The sequence below is a fragment of the Bos javanicus genome, chromosome 2 (genome assembly GCF_032452875.1).
Source record: "Bos javanicus breed banteng chromosome 2, ARS-OSU_banteng_1.0, whole genome shotgun sequence".
NCBI lineage: Eukaryota > Metazoa > Chordata > Mammalia > Artiodactyla > Bovidae > Bos > Bos javanicus.
In genome coordinates, this window is record NC_083869.1 from 121,806,213 (window position 1) to 121,828,559 (window position 22,347).

The 22,347-nt window shown below is 41.9% G+C and overlaps 1 protein-coding gene across 1 annotated transcript in view; it reads left to right on the forward strand.

Moving 5' to 3' along the window:
• Nucleotides 1–224: 224 nt before the first annotated feature.
• Nucleotides 225–22,347, forward strand: part of SPOCD1 (SPOC domain containing 1) — a 39,372-nt gene continuing 17,249 nt past the window's right edge. Inside the window, exons 1-2 of the mRNA XM_061431241.1 lie at nucleotides 225–238; nucleotides 8,704–9,910. Coding sequence (XP_061287225.1) covers nucleotides 225–238; nucleotides 8,704–9,910 — 1,221 coding nt within the window. The remainder of the gene's footprint in view (nucleotides 239–8,703; nucleotides 9,911–22,347) is intronic.

Here is a 22,347-nt window from a genome sequence, read left to right on the forward strand (position 1 = left end):
AATCAGTCCATCTCAGGGAGTCAAGACTGAGACCTTCCCCCTAGTTGAATCTGTAGTAGCCTCTGGTGTGGTGGCCAGAGGTGTATGGGACAGTCAAAGCCCAGCCTGTCAAGTAATTGACTGAAGGGAATCCTGCCAGGGGAGAGCTGCCTGGTGCCTGGGGAAGGTCCCCAGCCCTGGAACTGCTAGGAGAAGCAGAGGGAGAGGTGGGGCTGGCAGACCTTATGGCTGATGAGAGGTAGGGTTGACTTCTAGGTTTCTGGCTGGGAGGACTTGGTGGATGGACCTCAGGACACGGAGTTGGAGATGCAGGAGGAGGGGCAGGTGGGGCAGGAAGCCAGCTTGGGCCACGCCGGCTGGCTGCAGGCTGGGAGCGGAGATGGCACCTCTTGGGCCAGGAAGACAAAGCCCTTTGTGCTGGGGTTCCACATCCACTCACTTGGCTGGTGCCCAGCCAGGAAGGCCCAGCCCCCAAGCCCTCAATCAGTGGCAGTTTCCCTGCCATACATACAGCACCAAGGTCTCCCCCATCAGCACGCTGCCTCTCCCTGGTTCTCAGGAACCCCTTTGCTTCTCCCCCGCTAGGCTCTAGGCCCTAGCTCTCCCCATCCCTCTTCCTTCCTTGGATGCAGGAAATTTCTGGCCCTGCAGCCCACTCAGCCGAGGGTCACCCCCCAGCTTCCAAATCTAGTCTGGGCCTCAGACATTTGGGGAGAAGGAAGGGAGGGAAAGAAGCACCGAGCACTGAGTGGCTACTGGTTTAGGTCCTCCGTAATTCTCACACCACTCTGCTAAGCGTGTTGCCACCCTTTCAAATGGCAGCCCTGGGATTTGAACCTATGTCTGTCCAGCTCTAAAGTGAGTGCTCTTTGCACAAAAGGAGAGAGCTGTAATGCCCATATGCTGTCAACACTGAGCTAGCTCCTTGCTCCTGTGTCTCCATCATCCCCTCTTCCCTGGCTCCTTCTCCTTTGGCCATAAACTCAATGCTCATTTTCCTGGAAGTCCTCTCCCCTTGACCTTGCAGTCCTCCCCTTCCTTTTGCTAGCAAACCTCCTGCTTCATTCCCTTCTATGACAGAGTCATTCCCATGCTAGAGCCACCAATGCCCCTGGGCTCCATGTTAGGCTCTTTCTTGTTCTTTTTCATTATGGCTTTTTACAGGAAATTGAATGTATTCCCCTGTGCTATACAGTACTGCCTTGTTGTCTCTTTATTTTATGTATAGTAGTTTGTATCTGCTAATCCCAAACTCCTGATTTACCCCCCGCCACCCTCTTTCCCTTTGATAACCATGTTTGTTTTCTCTGTGTGTGAGTCTGTTTCATAAATAAGTTCATTTGTATCATACTTCAGATTCCACATGTGTAATATGATGGGCCCTTTCTTATTTAGTCTTTATATTTCCAGGTTTGGACTTCCCTGGTGGTCCAGTGGTTAAGACTCTGTGATCCCAAAGGAGGGGGCATGGGTTCAATTACTAGTTGGGACTAAGATCCTACATGTAGGTTGGTCAAAAAAAGAAAAAATATATATATATATTTCCAGGCCCTTCTGTAGCAAATGACACTCTCAACAAACTACTCCTTGAAAAAACAAAAGATTTGTTTTTCTTTTAAAATGGAAAAGAAATATATGCCCCAAACACATATGTATTGCAGGAAAGAAAGAAGAAGAAGGAGAGAGAGAAAGTGAGTGAGAGGCAGGGTACTAAGATTTAGAAAGTGGTCAAAAATGGAAATGAACCTATCTATGAGACAGAAATAGCCTCATAGACATAGAGAGCAGCCTTGTGGTTGCCGAGAGGAGAGTGGAGGGCGGATGCACTGGGAGCTTGGCTTAGCAGAAGCAAACTATTACATACAGAATGAATAAAAAGCAAGGTGCTACTGTATAGCACAGGGAACTATACTCAATGTCCTTTGATAAGCTATAATGGAAAAGAATATTAAAAAACAATGTATTATATATATGTATAACTGAGTCACTTTGCTATACAGCAGAAATAAACAAAACAATGCAAATCAACTACACTTCAATAAAATAAAATTAAATTAAAAAGAAAGTGGTCATTAAGAAGTGAAAAAATAGCACCTATTAGGATGCAGAGTCATTAGGGGGTTTCTCCTAATGACTGGTGGGAGTGTAAGTTGGCACAAACACTTAGGAGCAAAGATGGGCTTTAGTGATAAACATCAACATTTACCTGTTCTGAAGATTCTGACTTAAAACCTGCTGCCAGATGCAGACGTACAATTAAAATACACAGTCAGCATGACCACCTCAACTTTACTTCTGATCATTGGGCATTAGGTTTTGATACAGGAACGGGCAACCTAGATCCCTAACATGGATAAGAGCCAGGACATAGAAGCAACTTAGACGTCCATCGACAGATGAATGGATAAAGAAGTTGTGGTACACATATACAATGGAATATCACCCTGCCATAAAAGGTACGAATTTGAGTCAGTTCTACTAAGGTGGATGAACCTTGAGTCTGATACACAGAGTGAAGTTATACAGAAAGAGAAAAACAAACATCATATACTAACGAATATATATGGAATCTAGAAAAATGGTGCTGATGAAACTATTTGCAGAGCAGCAATAGAGACACAGACACAGAGAACAAACTTGTGGACTCAGTGAGGGAAGGAGAGAGTGGAATGGATTGAGAGAGTAGCATTGAAACATATTACCTTATGTAAAATAGATAGCCGGTGGGAATTTGTCCTGTGACGCAGGGAGCTCAACCTGGTGCTGTGTGGCAACCTAGAGGGTCGGGATGGAATGGGGTTTAGGGAGAGGTTCAGGAGGGAGGGGACATGTGTATACCTATGGCTGATTCATGTTGATGTAATGACAGAAACTCACATAACGTTTTAAAGCAATTATCTTCCAATTAAAAATAAATAATTTGTTTTTAAAAAACAAGAAAAAAAAATGACTGAAGTTTCAGGTTAAGAAGGAATTAAAAGGAGACTTCCCTGTTGGTCCAGTGACTAAGACTCCATGCTCCCAGTGTAGAGGGCCTGGGTTTAATCCTTGGTCAGGGAACAAGATCTCACACACTGCAAACAAAAGATCCTACGTGCCGAAACTACGACCTGGTGCAGCCAAATACACAAATATTTTTTTTTAAGTCATAAAAAGAGAAGGAATTAAAAGAACAATAGTAAGCCAAAGGAAGCAGAAGAAATTACATAATGAGAGAAAGAGCAGAAGGTAATGAAATAGAAAATACAATGGCAAAAACAAAACAAAAGCCCAGAGAAAATAAACAAAAATCTAATTATTAAACAAAACAAAACATAGAAAGACTGATCAGGAGAGAGAGAAAGAGAAAAAGCACAAATAAACAGTATTAGGAATGAAAAGTGGATGATAACTCTGATACAACAGAGATTTTTTTTGACTCATGGGAATACTATGAACAACTTTGTGCCGTACTATGAACAACTTTGAAAACCTAGGCTGCTATCAAAAAGTCTACAAACAATAAATGCTGGAGAGGGTGCAAAGAAAAAGGAACCCTCTTACACTGTTGGTGGGAATGCAAACTAGTACAGCCACTATGCAGAACAGTGTGGAGATTCCTTAAAAAACTGGAAATAGAACTGCCATACGACTCAGCAATCCCACTACTGGGCATACACACCGAAGAAACCAGAATTGAAAGAGACACATGTACCCCAATATTCATCACAGCACTGTTTACAACAGCCAGGACATGGAAGCAACCTAGATGTCCATTGGCAGACGAATGGATAAGAAAGCTGTGGTACATAAACACAATGGAGTATTACTCAGCCATTAAAAAGAATACATTTGAATCAGTTCTAATGAGGTGGATGAAACTGGAGCCTATTACACAGAGTGAAGTAAGCCAGAAAGAAAAACACCAATACAGTATATTAATGCATATATATGGAATTTAGAAATATGGGAATGATGACCCTATATGTGAGACAGCAAAAGAGACACAGATGTAAAGAACAGTCTTTTGGACTCTGTGGGAAAAGGCGAGGGTGGGATGATTTCAGAGGGTAGTGTTGAAATGTGTATATTATCATATGTGAAGCAAATTGCTGGTCCAGGTTTGATGCATGAGACAGGGTGCTCAGGGATGGTGCACTGGGATGACCCAGAGGGATGGGATGGGGAGGGAGGTGGGAGGGGGGTTCTGGATGGGGAGCACATGTAAAAATAAATAAATTTGAAAATCAAGATAGACATAAAACATAAACTACTAAAATTGGTTCAAAAAGAAAAAGAACTGAATAGATCAATAGTCATTTAATAAATCAAGCTAGTAGTAAAATGTCTCATTGGCCAGTGGCACCATATAATTTTCCAGTGAATTTCACCAAATGTTATAAGGAGTAGAAAATCTTCATACAATGTTACAGATACTATAAAAAAAAGGAAATCTACCTGATTCATATTATAAGACTAGTACAAACTTGACCCTAAAACTAGAGAAGGCAGAATAAGAAAATAAATCTTTAACCTATTTTCTTATAAACATAGATGCAAAAACCCTGCTGAACTGTATTAAATCAAATGTGGTGGTGTTTTTTTTTTTTTTAAATCATACTTAGCTAAGGACTGTATTAGTAATGCAAAGATGGTTCAACATTAGAAAATGTTATCAATGCATTTTATTGCATTGTTTTAGGTAGAAAGGTATCAAAAGATGTGGAGCAAACATACAATAAAATTTGCCTCATTAGTGAAAACAGTATTTAGTAATAATAACAGAAGGGAATTTCCTTAATGTAATATATATTACCTACCAAAAGTCTACAGCAAAAATTGTGAAACTTTAGAAATTTACCATTTAAGTAAAGAAAAAAAATTCCCATGCATCTATTCAAAATGGCACTATAAGTGCTACACAATGCAGGAAGATTAGAAAAAGAAATATGACATATAATGAAAATGCAGTCTAAATAAAAGATATCAAATAAAAAAGGGAACTATAACTCTAATGCAATACAAGATGAAATTGTCATTATTTTCAGACTTAATGATCACACAGTTACATATAATTATAAGAAACCAATAGAAAAAATATTACAATTAATGAGAGAGTTCAGCAAAATTTCTGGATACACAGTCCACAAAATATAACTGTCTTCCTTTTCATTGGTAATAAACAAGTGGAAAAGTAAGAAGAAAAAAGAGCAACAAAGATTACAGAGCACAAAATAACTTAATAAAAATGCACAATATTTTGGTGGAGAAAAATCACAAAATTGAATTGAAAGTATGGAGAGAAATAAATCAAATTTATAGGTTAGAAGACTCAGTATGATACATATTCAGTTATACCCCCAATCTGTACATTCAATGAAATTTTAGTATAAATCCAAACAGAATTCTTCAGGGAACTTGAAAAAATAGTTCTACCATTCATATGGAAGAATAAAGGTATGTAGACAGCTAAGACAATTATGAAAAATAGGAACCAAGCTGGGGATAGGACTTGCCCCCGAGGTATTAAGATGTTATCAGAAGACCATAGTATTAAAGTAATGGCATATTAGTTAGGAATAGACAACCTGATCACTAGAACAGAAGAAAGAATCCAGAAATAAACCCAGGCATTACTGGGAACAAGGTATACATCAGAGATGTCATCAATCAGTGGAGGAATCAGCAAACAGTTCATTGGGCATTGGGCCAAAACCTGGCAAAACTGTACCTTGATCATTTTGTATGACAAGACATTTAGAATATCAGGAGACAGTGAGACCTGCTGGGTTTTTAAACCAATTTACTAAAGGTAAATTAAAAGAGGTAAACATAGGATTAATATAGGTTAAGGATTTAGACCATATACCCAGCACTCGGTTTCCCTCATTAACATATTTTTGCTTTTTAAATTCAACATCATGTCTTTGAGATATTGGATAGGCTAAAAAGTTTGTTCGGGTTTTTCCGTAACAGAGTATGGAAACCTTGGCTTGAAATAGCACTGTTTGTATCAGTCACCATTGCCCTTTTATCCTCTATGCCATGTGATACCTCTGCTTCTCCTTTCCTTGTCCAATTGTGGGAGACTTTCATTATCTAAATGGGCCAGAAAAATAGTCTACTTGGTCTTAATGGCCCTGGTCCATGTCTCTGCCATCAGGACCAGGACATTCCACGGTGGGAAGTCATCTTCAAAAATTTTTCTTTAGAGCAGTAATTGTGGTCATTGGTAACATCCAATCTCACCTCTTAACCTCATTTGTGACCTTGACAGCCATATAATGAGAGTTTTCAATATGGATCACACTACAGCTTCCTTTTTTTTTCTTAAAGTAGATTTTATTTTCTAGAAGAGTTTTAGATTTGGAGGGGGAAAAAATGAAGATTGGTACAGAGAGTTTCCATATACCCAGCACTCAATTTCCTTCATTAACATTTTCTTGCTTTCTAAATTCAACATAATGTTTTTAACATCCAACATCTTTATTGGATTGGCTAAAAAGTTTGTTTGGGTTTTTTCATAACATCATATGAACTTTTTGGTCAACCCAATATTTAAATGTATTAATTCTAACAATGTAGTAATCCCATTGAGTGGAAGCTTCTTATGGTCTCACATGGCACAAGTTTCATGCTGGGGAATTTCATCTACCTCTCAGTCAAATCTCTAGTTCTGCAGTGAAAGTATTTACATAGTCATAATGTTATAAATGGGGCTTCCCTGGTGGCTCAGTGGTAAAGAATCCACCTGCCAATGCAGGAGACATGGGTTCTATCCCTAGGTGGGGAAGATCCCCTGGAGGAGGGAATGGTAACCCACTTCAGTGTTCTTGCCTGGAGAATCCCATGGACAGAGGATTATGATTGATTGACTGGCAGGTTACAGTCAATGGTTTTGCAGAGTTGGACATGAGTGAGCAACTAACACACGACAACTAGAGAGAACCTGTGCAATCAAGACCCAGAGCAGCCAGGAATAAATTAATTATTTTAAAAAGTCAGCAACATTTCTTTTAAAAAAGATACATAAATGTATTTGGCTGCACTGAGTCTTAGTTGTGGCATCCACCATCTTTAGTTGCAGCCTGGGAACTCTTAATTATCGCATGTGGGATCTAGTTCCCTGACTAGGGATCAAACCCAGGCCCCCTGCATTGGGAGTGTGGAGTCTTAGCCACTGGACCACCAGGGAAGTCCCAGATGGAAAATATTTTTTAAAAAATTTCAAGAAAGACTCCAAAAGCAAAATTTGGATTTCTTAAGCACATGCAAGATATTCATACAGCATTTACACTGTACAAGGAATCATAAGCAGTCTAGAGATGACAAAGTATTTGGGAGGATGTACATAGGTTACATACAATGGCTATGCCATTTGGTATAAGGGACTTGAGGATTCCAGAATTCTGGTGTGCCTGAGATTTGGAGAACCAAATTCCCCAGGCAAAGGGACGACTGTAATAGCAACTAGTCGAAAAACAAAAAAAATATAAATATAAAAGACAAAAACTGGGAGGAGCAAAGAGGAAGGATTGGTAATGAAATCACACAGCAGTTAGTCAATAGATACTGTTAGCCTGGCGAGCTGCAGTCCACGGGGTGGCAAGGAGAGGAACACAACTGAGCGACTGAACAACAAAGACATTAATAAACCAAGGAATAGAAGTATGAGTATATTATTCATAGTCACATGAATAAAAAAAGAAAGAAAGTTGTTCCCAAGAGCTGGGCAAGTGAGAAGACATTTTTAGGTTTTAATTCCTAAACTTTCTGTTGGGGTTGGGTGTTGCATGTTCATCTACGTGAATTATATTTGAGACAACAATAATTAAAATAAGTAATTGAGGAAAAAATCTAGATTTGATTCTGATATTCCTCTAGAGGTTCAGGTACTTTCAGAAACGCCCCGTTGCCATAGGATCAACATGAAACTCTCACGCAGGCATTCAAGGCCCTTTCTCGTCAGGCACTTCCTCCCGGAAGCCCTTGGGTGGAAGAGGGCGCCCTCTGCCGGAGCAGCGACGCCAGCACGCCCGAGGTCCCGCCCTTTGCGTATCAACAGACTCCGCCCCCAGCCCTCGGGGGCTCTTGGCATCATGTGATCTCAGCCCATTTACACCTGGGTGTCGAACCCCAAGAAGGGGAGCCCAGAGACCCCAGACCCCAGGTGAGAGCGAGTGGGTCGGTGGGTTCTGGGTTCCCTGAGAGGTGGGAGACTGCCTGGTCAGGCTGGGAACGTAATTGGGAATATCTGTCAGGCGCGGCCCGATGTGAGGGTGATGGACAATTAACATGGGTGATTTAGAGCTGGGCTTTTTTTCGGGGACCGAATCCCGGGTCTTCCACTTTTTATCTGCGCGTGGCCTTGGGCGAGCCACTGGATATCAGTTTCCTCGCCTGTGGCTGCCAGCATGAAATGAAATAATGCACAGAAGTACATAATTCATAAATGGTAACTGTTGCCTTTAAAGCTCATACAAGCAAATGTGTGAACTCTCAGAAGAGGGGAAGACTTTATAAAAGGTGGCTGTAGCTCAACCCTGTTTGAAGACAGGCCTCCCCTCCCTCACCTGGGGCAGTGTGTCCCGCTGGGGTGCTTATGTCAGTGGTTCCTGGGTGCCCTGGAGGTGCCACCTATAAGGGAGGCTGCCTCTGAGGTTCCCATTGGCCTGGTGTCCTGAGTGGGCCAGCAGGTCAGACCCCCCTCTTATCTCCTCACAGGGCCTGCCTTCTGTATTGGGCCCCTGGAGGCGAAGAGACGTGTCTCACTCAGGAGGCAGCTCCAGCGGGTCCCAGCACAGAGGACCCCGTTCTCAGTCCCCTCAACAGCCTTGGGCTTTTCCAGGAGGACATGGAAGAAACCAGCTCCATGTCAGGCCTGGCACCAGACCTGTCAGGAGAGAGCTCGGGGGACCCCGTTTGTGCTGGCTGTGGGAAGAGGGTCCTCAGGGAAGAGTCTTGTCAAGGTGCCAGCTCCCAGGCAGTGGGTGCTCCTGGGGCTAGCCCAGAGGCCACGGCCCATCCAGTGGTCCTGGGGCTGCAAACTGTGGGACAGAACCGGAATTCAGTGCCCAGCTCCAGGCTCCGCCGTCAGCTGCCCACAGAGCCTGCCCAGGGGAGGGCTCAGGGCCTCAAGAGGGTCCAGATTATTCTGCACGATGTCTTAGCTGGAAGTTGTCCCAGGAATCTTTGTAGTGGGTGTGTGGGGGCAAGAAAGAAAAGCAGGAAGTCTGAGACCCCCTCAGAGGGTCAGGAAGGTAGCTTCTTATGGCTTGGTCAGAGTGGGGACAAGCCCAAGGCTGTGGGAGACTCCCTGCAAGGTGCTGACGTGGCGTCCTTGGGAGGCCCGTGCAGTCCTCTCTCTTGCAAGGACACTGGGTCTGGGCCTGGACACCCAGGTGGAGGTTGGGTGGACTGTGACTCAGGGATTGAGAAGTTTGAATATTTGCCCACTGTAAGGGGTGGGACCCCGCCAGGCAGCCCCTGTGACCCTGTGAGCTTCCCTGTGCCCACTGGAGGACCGTCACTTCAGCTAGCTGCCCAGGATCCTCTCCAGAGCCCTGAGCTGTGCCTGGGAGGGTCTGGAAAGGCTTCCACAGCACAGCAAGAAGCTGAGCACATCATGAGGCCTGGTGATGGTGATGGCCATGGTGCTTCACACAACCAGGAGGAGCTGGAGGTCGTGGCTCGACCAGTGTCTGGGGGGAGGCCAGGGCAGGGACTTGGTGACACCCCCTCCAGCTTCCTGGAGCCTGTAGCCAGCAAGGCTAGCTCAGGCCCATCCATGAGGCAGAGAAATTCCAAGTGTGCTAAACAGTTGAAAATGGACCCAGTGCCTGGTGCCCAGGATCAGGGCACTAACAGATGGCCAGACAGCTCCAACCAGGACCAAACAGAAGAATCCAGCCCAGGAAGTGGCCCCAGACTGGTAAGTTGACTCTGAGAGGTTGGGATGGGAAGGGCATCATTATCTTTTGGTGTCAGTGAGTCTTGTGTTCAAATCCTATCTCTGCCCACTTCCTAGTTGAGTGGCCCTGGAATATTTTTTAAACTGTTTCCTCATGTGTGAAAAGGGAATTCTAGTTCCACTTTAATGGGATTGTTTTGAGGAGAAATGAGATGATGATGTGAAATAATGTACTTAGCACAGCATAAGGCACAAGGTAAATCTATTTATGTTAAATGTGCTTTTCCTTGAGTGTAACAATAGTCCTGTGAGATAGGCATTAGCCCTATATTCCCAGGGGAAGCTGAGGCTAAGAGAAGTTAACAAAGTTTTCCAAGCTCACACAGCAAGGGAGTCAGTCCCTAGCCATGTTCCCTGTATTCACTGCTTCCCTTTTTCCATTGTTCTTTTATTGATGCTAATAATTGTCATTTTATTAATATAATCATGGTCAATATGTTTATATACCAAGGGCAGAAGATGGCATTGCTGTGTTTGATGTATATTTCTGACATAGTTGAATTTTTTTTAAATTGAAGCATCATGTTAGTTTCAGATGTACAGCATAGTGATTCAATTATATAAGAGTCGGACACGACTGAACGACTGAACTGAACTGAATATATATGTATATATATGTTCTTTTCAGATTCTTTTCCCTTATAGGTTATTACAAAATATTGAGTATAGTTTCCTGTTTTATATAGTAGCTCCTTGTTGGTTATCTATTTTATATATCATAGTCACATAGTTGAATTTTTATCACCTCTATAGAATATGTGTTGTGTGCTGAGTGCTTTTGATTTAGTCTTCACATGAAGCCCAGAGAGGTGAGGTTACAGGCCCAGGGTCTCACAGCTGGTAAAGGACAGAGCCAGTATGCAGACCCAGGCAGCCTGTCCAGAACGCTTACTGCACTCCTGCTATGTGCATTCCCACCACCATTGCAGTAGTAAAGGCCCCTGGCATGCTTACTACATGCTGGGCACTGTTCCCAAGCACTTACCTTCAGTCTCCTAACACCCTTACAGAGAAGATGCTGTTGCTATATACCCATTTTAATGATGCAGACACTGAGGCTCGGACAGGTAAAGTGAGTATGTCAAGGTCAAACAAGCAAATTAGTTGAACTAGGATAGGAACCAATGAGCTGTGGTGATAAATGCCTGTGGTGATTTATCACTATTTGATACTATAATTACATTAGAGATGCTATTACATTATCTGTGTAAATATCACTCAAAACGTTCATTTTTAATTAAAAAATGAATACATGTTTATCATAGAAATTAAAGAAGAAATAAAAATCCCCATAATGCCAACAACATTCAGAGCTATCTCCTGTTGACATTTTGGTGTATATGTCCTTTCTTCCATCTTTTTCATGTACATATATATCTTTTCTTTGCCTAGAAATGGGATCATGCAGATCAAAATTTATAACTTGATTTTTTAGGTATTAAAAATTGTTTCTACAGTGAATTTGTTGACATAGAATGAGGAAATCCCTTTTAATGTCTCCTGACCCAGTTGCCCTTTGTTTGATATTAATGGTTAGCATTCTTCCAGTCTTCTTTTTTATGAACTTCTGTACATATATGATGGAGAAGGCAATGGCACCCCACTCCAGTACTTTTGCCTGGAAAATCCCATGGACAGAGGAGCCTGGTTGGCTGCTGTCTATGGGGTTGCACAGAGTCGGACACGACTAAAGCGACGCAGCAGCAGCAGCATACGTATATGAACATCTTATATTGATCGAACCTTTTTATATATAAGTAGGCTCATGCCGTGCCTCATTGTTCTGGGACTTCTACTTTGATTTTCAGATGCTTTAGAGTTTGAAGACGTTTCCAAGTTGGCAAATCTGTGCTTTCCCTGAACTCTGCATCATGTCTGTCTACAGGCACTGCTGGGACCAGAGGGTGGGCTGGGACTTGCTTTTCTCATTTGTGGTCACTGTCGTGTAGTTAAGAGCATGAAGCTCAGAAGCTGACAGATTGGCATTCAGGCCTGGCTTTGCTGCTGTCTGAATGTGACCTAGGCAAGCGGCCTCACCTTTCCAAGCATAATTTCCTCATCTGTAAAATAGAGGTAATAAATTACTTACTCATTGGGCAGTGGTAAGGGGCAGGTGAGATGACATGTCCTGTGTTCGGCATTTAGCACAGTGCCTGGTACAAGAAAAATACTCAGAAATGTTACCTGTTGTTGACTATACATTGTCCTTCTCCAAGGACTGCCAGGGTGAACCCCTGTGCATCTGGCTTCTCCCCATTTCAGATTATCTATGTGGGCCAGATGCCCACAATTGGGATTCCTGGGTCTGCAGTGTTTTGAGGGGGTGTTTGAGTTTGGTGGTGGAGGCAGGTGCCTGCCCGTCTTGACAGGAAGCAACCCACGGCTGCTCTCTGCTTCAGTCCCATCCTTGACTCTGCGACATGGTCCCTCATCCCACAGCATCCCAACCAACCGGTTGCCATGGCAACTGGTGCCAGCTGCAGGAGAAGAATGGAGGCTGTGCTGCGACAGGGATGGGCAGGTGGTTGAGGCCAAGGCTGAGTAGGGTGTGGGCAGGTGTGGGCGTAGTGCCCAGCTGGTCTGGATCCCCTCTCAGGGCTCTGGCACCTTCTCCTGGAGACAGCTCGGCTCATATCAGGAGCAGATAGACAGGTTCAAGGTCAGGCTCTGCTTCTTACAACTGAGTGACTTTAGAGACATCTCTTCTCTGAATCTTAGTTGCCTCCTCTATGAAATGTCAGGGATCAGCTGGGCCCCAGAACTACTGGGAATCTGGTGTGAGAGGCTGGCTGTGTTGTGTTCTTTTGGTTTGAGATTGAGATTCTTGGAGGAGGGTGGAGAAGTTGGTTTGACCCCCAGGGTGGTTAGTGAGATCTGGAGCCACTCTGTGGCTGGGATACCAGGAGGCGTGGGACAGGCAGCTCTGCCAGGGCCCCCTGCTCTACCCGTCACAGTTCAGGAGGTACACAGCTCCTCTGGCCCCACCTTAGGCTCTCACACTCAGGTACCCTGTCTGCAGCTACAGAGTATCAGGAGGTGTGTGAGGGAGGCACATGTCTCCAGCAGATGGACAGCCGAAGAATAGCTCTTATAAGTGCTTACTATATACTAGGAGCTTCACATAGGTCATCACCTCACGTTTAATCCTCATAGTAGCATGAAAATTCAGTGTTAATATGCTTATTTTGCTGATTAAGAAAACTGGGATTCAGAAAAGTTAAGTGACTCACTCATGGTCACACAGCAAGTAAGTGGTGGAGTCAGGGTTTGAATCCCGGCCTGTTCAGTTCCACTCTGTGCCCTGAGCCCAGCTGCCAAAGGCCTAGCTACAGGATTTAGATGTTTTTCCCTCCTGGGGGAGAATGCAGTTTGTTTATTCTTTTAAATTAATTTTTATTGGAGTGTAATTCTTTTCAATGTTGTGTTTCTACTGTACAGAGTGAATCAGGTATACGTATATGTACATCCTCTCTTAGATTTCCTTCCCACTCGTCACCACCGAGCACTGAGCAGAGCTTCCTGTGCTATGCAGTAGGTTCTCAGTTATTTCTTTTTTTCACAGTAGTGTATGTATGTCAGACCCAGTCTCCCAGTTCATCCCATCAGTGCTTTCCCTCTTGGTATCCATAACTTTAATCTCTACTTTTGTGTCTCTATTTCTGCTTTACAAATAAGTTCATCTGTATCATTTTTCTGGATTCCATATATTATATGATACGTGTTTTTCTGTTTCTGACTTACTTCACTCTGTGTGACAATCTCTAGGTCTGTCCAGGATTTAGGTTTTTATGCGACTTTATGTTCAGCACACAGGGGTGCTCCTCCAGGATCTCAAAGTTCAGGGGAGAGGAGACAAAGTAACCAGAATTGAAATGCAGATAGAACATGCCATGCCTAGCATGTTCCAGATCCCCAGAGGACAATTGAGTCTTCCCTGGGGAGGGGTGAGAGGGAAGGCTTGGAGGTAGGGTGGAGCAGAAAGGGGTGCTGTCGGAGCTGGGTTTGGGCAAAGAAAGTGGGTGTGCAGCAGGCTGAGACATAGGAAGAACATCCCAGGAAGAGGACAGAGCACATGCAGAAGCTCAGAGGCAGGAGGCAGCCTGGAGCATTGCAGGAGAGGAGCAGTAGGTGGGATAGGGTCCAAGGGGAGGAAGGAGGTGGGAAAGATCAGTGATCATAATATTGCTCTATTTTGGGGGGGCTCCAAAATCATTGCAGATGGTGACTGTAGCCATGAAATTAAAAGACGCTTGCTCCTTGGCAGGAAAGTTATGACCAACGTAGACAGCATATTAAAAAGCAGAGACATTACTTGACCAACAAAGGTCTGTCTAGTCAAAGCTATGGTTTTTCCAGTAGTCATGTATGGATGTGAGAGTTGGACTATAAAGAAAGCTGAGCACCAAAGAATTGATGCTTTTAAACTGTGGTGTTGGAGAAGACTCTTGAGAGTCCCTTGGATTGCAAGGAGATCCAACCAGTCCATCCTAAAGGAGATCAGTCCTGAATATTCATTGGACAGACTGATGCTGAAGCTGAAACTCCAATACTTTGGCCACCTGATGCAAAGAGCTGACTCATTGGAAAAGACCCTGAGGCTGGGAAAGATTGAAGGCGGGAGGCAAAGAGGACAACAGAGGATGAGATGGTTGGATGGCATCACCGACTCAATGGACATGAGTTTGAATAAACTCCGGGAGTTGGTGATAGACAGGGAAGCCTGGCTGCTGCATTCCACGGGGTTGCAAAGAGTCGGACCCCACTGAGCAACTGAACTGAACTGAACATTGTTTAAAGGGAATTGGAGAGACTGAAGTGTGGTCAGGTGCCAGGAGGGACTCTCTCAACGACAGGAACCAAGGAATCTTTAACAACATCAGAGTTTACAGAGAGAGCTTTCTGTCTTCCAGGCACTGTTCTAAGAGCCTTGAATAATGATAATAATCCTTGCATTGACACTAGGAAGTTGATAACTGGTATGATCCTCATTTTACTAACGAGAAAACTGAGGCACAGGGAGGTTAAGTAACTTTCCCAAGATCACACAGATCCTAGGTATTGGCAGCAAGTATCCTATTGCATGAATATGGCATGATTTATTTATTCCTTGACTCCATGTGGGCATTTGGATTGTTGGCAGTTTTTTGCTATTACATCTGGTGCTGCTGTGATGAACAGTTTTGTATGTTTCTTGGTACATATGGGCAAGAATGCCTCCATGGAATATTCCTGGGAGTGGAATTGCTAGGTTATAGAGTGTACATGTCTTCAACTTAGTGCCAGATGTGTCTAAAATGGTTGAAAATAGTCTGTACTCCCATCAGCAGTGCCAAATTCTAGTAGCCCCGTATGTTTACCAACACCTGATATTATCAAACTTCAATTTTTGCCGGAGTGAGGATATGCTATGGTGCCTCACTGTTGTTTTAATTTTCATTTCCCTATTACTGAGGAGACTCTTGGCATAAATTCTGGTATTTTCTGTTAAGTCTTTTGCCAAAAAATTTTGGTTGTTTTAACTTTTTCTTATTGATCTGTAGGAGTTTTTTAAATAAATAAATAAAGTATGTATTTTTAATACATGTATTTAATGTATTTTTTAAATAAAGTATGTATTTTAGATACTATTCCATTGCCTGTTATATGTTTTGCAAATATATTTTCCCAAAGTTCATATTTTGATTTCTTTATGGTGTCTGTTGATAGGTAGAAATTCTTTTTTTGTTGTTGTTTGGCCACACCACACAGCATGTGGGATCTTAATTCCCCAACCAGTGATCAAAACTGTACCTCCTGCAGTGGAAACTCGAAGCCTTAACCACTGGACTGCTAGAGAAGTCCCAGAAATTTTTAATTATTAAAAATTGTTTATTGTGATGAAACATACGTAACATAAAATCTCCCTTTTAAAACCATGTTTCAGTGCACACAGTTCAGCATGGAGTGCATTCACATTGTCGTACAGCCATCACCACTGTCCACCTCCAGAACTTTCTCATCTTTGCAGGCTGAAATTCTGTACCCATTAAATAACCCCCCAATCTCCTCTTCCCCCAGCCCTTCATAACCTCTATTCTACTTTCTGTCTTTTTGAATTTGACTATTTTGGTACCTCACATAACTGAAGTTGTACAATAGTGGTCCTTACGTGTCTGGCTTATTTCACTTACCATGATGTCTTCAAGGTTCATCTTGTAGCATGTGTCAGAATTTCATTCCCATTTTAAGGGTGAATTAACCTTTCATGGTATGTATTTACCACAGTTTGTTTATCCACTCATCTGTTGATGGAAATTTAGGTTATTTTCACCTAATAGCCATTGTAAGTATGCTGCTGTGAATGTGCACGCAGGCTAAGTTGCTTCAGTCGTGTCCAACTCTTTGTGACCCCATGGACTGTAGCCATATCCAAATTTCCAGTAGTCTCATAAAGATGATCATTTATTTTTATACTTTGTTTTTTTAAGTTAGGGTCTAAATAGGATCTGTATGTTAGAATTGGTTGATACGCTTTTTAAGCCTCTCTTAACCTATAGATGGGAGTCCCAGGTGGCTCAGTAGTAAAGAATCTGCCTGCCAGTTCAGGACATGCAGAAGATGCAGGTTCAATCCCTGGGTCAGGAAGATCCACTGGAGGAGGAAATGGCAACTCACTCGGGTTTTCTTGGCTGGGAAATCCCACGGACAGAGGATCCTGGGGGATTACTGTCCGTGGAGTCGCAGAGTCAGAGACAATTGAACATGCACATGCAACCCACAGGTCTCTTTCCATTCTTGTTTTTTCTGAACTTTTAAAAGTTTTTTAAATTAAAAAAAATCTTTTTATTTTATATTGAAGTGTAGCTGAGTAACAATGTTGTGATAGTTTCAGGTGTATAGCAGAGCAACTCCACTGTACACATATGTATAGTATACACACATGTATACACACATGTGTGTATATACATATATGTATCCCTCAAACTCCCCTCCCATCCAGGCTGCCACGTAACATTGAGCAGAATTCCCCGTGGTATACAGTAGGACCTTGTTGGTTATCCATTTTAAATATGGCAGTGTGTACATGTTAATCCCAAACTCCCTAACTATCCCTTCCCCTCGTTCTTCCCCCCTTGGCAACTGCAAGTTTGTTCTCTAAGTCTCTTGGAAGTCTGTTTTTTGAAGAAACTAAGTTGTTTGTTTATTTGCTAAGTTGTACCTTATTGCATCTCTGTGGAATAGTGAGACCTGATCCTCTGTTTTCTATATTTTCTGTGAAGTGGTGGTTGAATCTGGAGCTTTGATTAGGTATAGATTCAGAGTTCTGGGCTGACTAATTTGTTTTTAGTGGGTTTTTTTTTTTTTTTGGTCTTTTTAAAATTATCTTTCTTTTTTATTAGTTTTTTTATTTTTATTTTTTGGGAAGCAGACTAATTTGAAAGCATATAATGTCTCATTTTATTTCTTTGTATTTTTGATGTACTATAAAATGGTAGTTTTTTAAAACTGCAGTTTCTAGCTATTGATGGTATATAAAATGCAATAGATTTTGCAGAAATCTTTTATTTATATAATTTATCTATTAGGATTTTGTTTGTTTTCTATGTAGACAGTCATGAAACATGCAAATAATGACAATCTTGTTATTTCCTTTCCAATTCTTACATCTCCCCTACTCCCTTCCCTTATTGTGCTAGCTGAGACCTTTATAGTATTGTGTAGACCTGCATAACATTGAATTTAAGTGGTGATAGCATGGAGCCTTGTCTTGTTCTGGATTTTAAGGGGAATGTGGTCACCATTTCACCAGTATATTTGCTATATTTGTATTTATATATATCATTATAATATATACTATATAATAATATATACTATATAATATAGTATTATATAATTATATTATATAATATATATAGTATATATTTGTAAGGGAACTCCCTTCTATTCCTGATTTGCTTGTTATGAATGGAAAGTACATTTTAAGAAATATATTTTCTACAGGTTTTGAAATAATATGATTTTTTATTCTCTTACTAATATTAGTAAATTTAAAGAATTGGATTTTTTAAGTGTTAAGTCAGTCTTTCATTTCCAGAATAAACCCCAATTGATCATGTTATATCTTATGTTTTCTGAAAACATAGACATGTTTTGTGTTTGTTTCCAGAACATAATGATGTGTTTTATGTTTCTTGTTTATGTCTTCGTGTTGATAGTATTTGGTTTGGAAATTTTGTGTTTCTATTGATGAGTTAGTTAACTGGCCTGAAATGATTTGTTCCCATGCTGTCCTTGTGAGGTTTTGGTATTCAGTTTTGCAGCTTCAAAGAATGAATTGTAGACTGTGTTCTCTTTTTCCATTTGCTGCAGCAGTTTGTATAAAATTGGAGTTATTTGTTCTTTGAACATTTCAGTAGAATCACTGGTTAAAGAAAGATCTGGACGGGTGTTTTCTTAGGGAAGATAATCCTCCCCTACTGAGTCAATTAATTCTACGCTTATGTGTTTATTCAGTTTTTTAAAAAATTTTCATTGAGTCAATTTTGGTAAGTTATATCTATCTAGAAATGCATCCACTTAATCTGAGTTTTCAAATTTACTTGCATGTTGGCATAAAGTATTTTACATATCGTCTAATTTTTTTTAATATCATGATTACTCATTGCAAATTTTGTCTTGTTGTGCCTTCCCTGTTTTCCTTATTGTTGCCAAAGAGTTGTCTGCTTTTTGAGTCTTTTCAAAGACCCAATTTTTGGTTTTGTTGACCCTGTCTGTTGTATATTTGTTTTCAGTGTCACACTTCTTTCCGTTTATTCTCTTATTTTTATAATACTTTGAGAATAATGCTTGGTTCATTAATTTTCTATATTTTGTTTCTAATAAAGTCATTTAAAGTTACAGAGGAACCTCTGATGATCATATTAGCTGCATCCACATACTCTCGTATATAACCTTTCTTATTATAATTCAGTTCTCAGAATTTCATAATTTTTACTACTCATTTTATTTGGCCTGTGTACTATTTATAAGCATATTTCTTAATTTCCATTCTTTCTTTACTTTCCTTCTCTATTTTTTTTTTGTTATCCTTTTTAAAATTAGTTAATTAATTAATTTTGACTGTGCTGGGTCTTCATTGCTGTGTGGACTTCTCTCTAGTTGGAGCAAGCGGGGACTACTGTGTAGTGGCCGTGCTTGGGCTCCTCATTGCAGTGGTTTCCCTAGTTGCAGAGCGCAGGCTGTAGGATGCAGGAGCGTCAGTAGTTGTGGCGCGTGGGCTCAGCAGTTGAAGTTCCCAGGCTCAAGCGCACAAGCTCAACAGCTGTGGGGCACGGGCTTAGTTGGTCTATGACATGTGGGATCTTCTTGGACCAGGGATCGAACCTGTGTCTCCTACATTGGGAGGTGGATTCCTTACCGCTGAGCCACCAGAGAAGCCTTTATTATTGCTTTTCAACTAATACATATTGTAGCCTGAGAAAGTGATCTTTATCTGAGTCGTCACTTGTCTCTGCTGAGCACTTGAAAGTTGGCCAGTCCAAATTGAGATGTTCAGTTCAGTTCAGTCGCTCAGTTGTGTCCGACTCTTTGCAACACCATGCACCGCAGCACGCCAGGCCTCCCTGTCCATCACCACCTCCCGGAGTCCACCCAACCCCATGTCCATTGAGTCGGTGATGCCATCCAACCATCTCATCCTCTGTCGTCCCCTTCTTCTCCTGCTCTCAATCTTTCCCAGCATCAGGGTCTTTGCAAATGAGTCAGCTCTTTGCATCAGGTGGCCAAACTATTGGAGTTTCAGCTTCAACATCAGTCCTTCCAACGAACACCCAGGACTGATCTCCTTTAGGATGGACTGTTTGGATCTCCTTGCAGTCCAAGGGACTCTCAAGAGTCTTCTCCAACACCACAGTTCAAAAGCATCAATTCTTTGGTGCTCACCTTTCTTTATAGTCCAACTCTCACATCCATACATGACCACTGGAAAAACCATAGCCTTGACTAGATGGACCTTTGTTGGGATGTACTATAACTGTAAATACAGTACTGGATTTCAGTGACTTAGTCACTGAAAAAAAGAAATTAAAATTTCATTAATAATGTTTTATATGGATTATTAGGCTCGTCATATGAGCATGCATTTTAAAAAACATCAAAATTGGTGAATTCTTGTGTTCAGTTCAGTTCAGTTCAGTTGCTCAGTCGTGTCCGACTCTGCGACCCCATAGACTGCAGCAGCCAGGCTTCCCTGTCCATCACCAACTCCCGGAGCTTGCTCAAATTCATGTCCATGGAGTCAGTGATGCCATCCAACCATCTCATCCTCTGTCATCCCCTTCGCCTCCTGCCTTAAGTCTTTCTCAGCATCAGAGTCTTTTCCAATGAGTCAGTTCTTCACATCAGGTGGCCAAAGTATTGGAGTTTCAGCTTCAGCATCAGTCCTTTCAGTGAATATTCAGGACTGATCTCCTTTAGGATGGACTCGTTGGATCTCCTTGCAGTCCAAGGGACTCTCAAGAGTCTTCTCCAACACCACAGTTCAAAAGCATCAATTCTTTAGTACTCAGCTTTCTTTATAGTCCAACTCTCACATCCATACACAACTACTGGAAAAACCATAGCTTTAACTAGACGGACTTTTGTTGGCAAAGTAATGTCTCTGCTTTTTAATATTCTAAGTTGGTCATAGCTTTCCTTCCAAGGAGGAAGCATCTTTTAATTTCATGGCTACTGTCACCATCTGCAGTGATTTTGGAGCCCAAGAAAATAAATTCTGTCACTGTTTCCATTGTTTCTCCATCTGTTTGGCATGAAGTGATGGGACTGGATGCCATGATCTTAGTTTTCTGAATATTGAATTTTAAGTCAGCTTTTTCACTTTCCTCATTCACTTTCATCAAAGGCTCTTTAGTTTCTCTTCACTTTCTGTCATAAGGGTGGTGTCATCTGTGTATCTGAGGTTATTGGTATTTCTCCCTGCAATCTTGAATTTTTGGGTAGATATTTTAATATTGAAGATGAAAGATAAAAAGAAACATTTTCAGAATACCATGCTTTATTATTTCAGGAAAGGTAAAAACACAACTGAAATGCAAAAAAAGATTTGTGCATTGTGTGGAGAAGGTGCTGTGAGTGATTAAACATGTCAGAAGTGGTTTTCGAAGTTTCATGCTGGAGATTGCTTGCTGGATGATGCTCTGCAGTTGGGTAGACCAGTTGAAGGTGGTGCTGATGGTGGTTTAGTCGCTAGGTTGTGTCCGACTCTTGCAACCCCATGAATGTAGCCCCTGTCCCTGGGGTTTCCCAGGCAAGAATACTGGAGTGGGTTGCCATATCCTCTGGGAGATCTTTCCATTGAGTTGATAGGGATCAAATCAAGGAATTAATTGAGAACAATTAAAATTAATGTTATACCCAGCTTCCCAGGTGGCTCAGTTATAAAGAATCTGCCTGCCAGTGCAAGAGATACATGAGATGTGGGTATGATCCCTGGATCGGGAAGATCCCGTGGAGGAGGAAATGGCAACCCACTGCAGTATTCTTGCCTGGAGAATCCTGTGGACCCAGGAGCCTGGCATGCTGCAGTCCATGGGGGCTCAAAGAGTTGGACACCACTGAGTGACTGAGCACACATGCAGTGTTACACCACATGAGAGGTGGCCGACACACTCAGAATATCCAAGTCAAGCACTGAAAATCATTTGCACCAGCTTGGTCATGTTAATTGCTTCGATGTTTGGATTCCACATAAGTTAAGCGAAAAAACCCTTCTTGACTGTACCTCTGCATGCGATTCTCTACCTAAATATAATGAAAACGTTCCGTTTTTAAAACAAACTGTGACAGACGATGAAAAGTGAACACTGTACAGTAATGTAGAATGGAAGAGGTCTTGGGGCAAGTGAAATGAACCAGCACCAACCATACCAAACGCCAGTCTTCAGCCAGAAAAGGTGATGTTGTATATATGGTGGGATTGGAAGGGAGTCCTCTATTATGAGCTCCTTCTGGAAAACCAGACAATTAATTCCAACAAGTATTGCTCCCAATTAGACCGACTGTAGGCAGCACTTGATGAAAAGCGTACAGAATTAGTCAACAGACTACGTATATCAGGATAACACAAGATCACATGTTTCTTTGATGACCAGGCAAAAACTGTTACAGCTTGGCTGGAAGATTCTGATTCATCTGCATGTTCACCAGACACTGCACCTTCAGATGTCTATTTAGTTCGTCCTTATAAAATTCTCTTAGTGGAAAAAAATTCAATTTCCTGGAAGACTATAAAAGGCACCTGGAACAATTCTTTGCTCAAAAAGATAAAATGTTTTAGGGAGATGGAATTATGAAGTTGCTTGGAAAATGGCAGAAGGTAGTGGAACAACCAGTGAATAGATTGCCCAATGAAGTTCTCG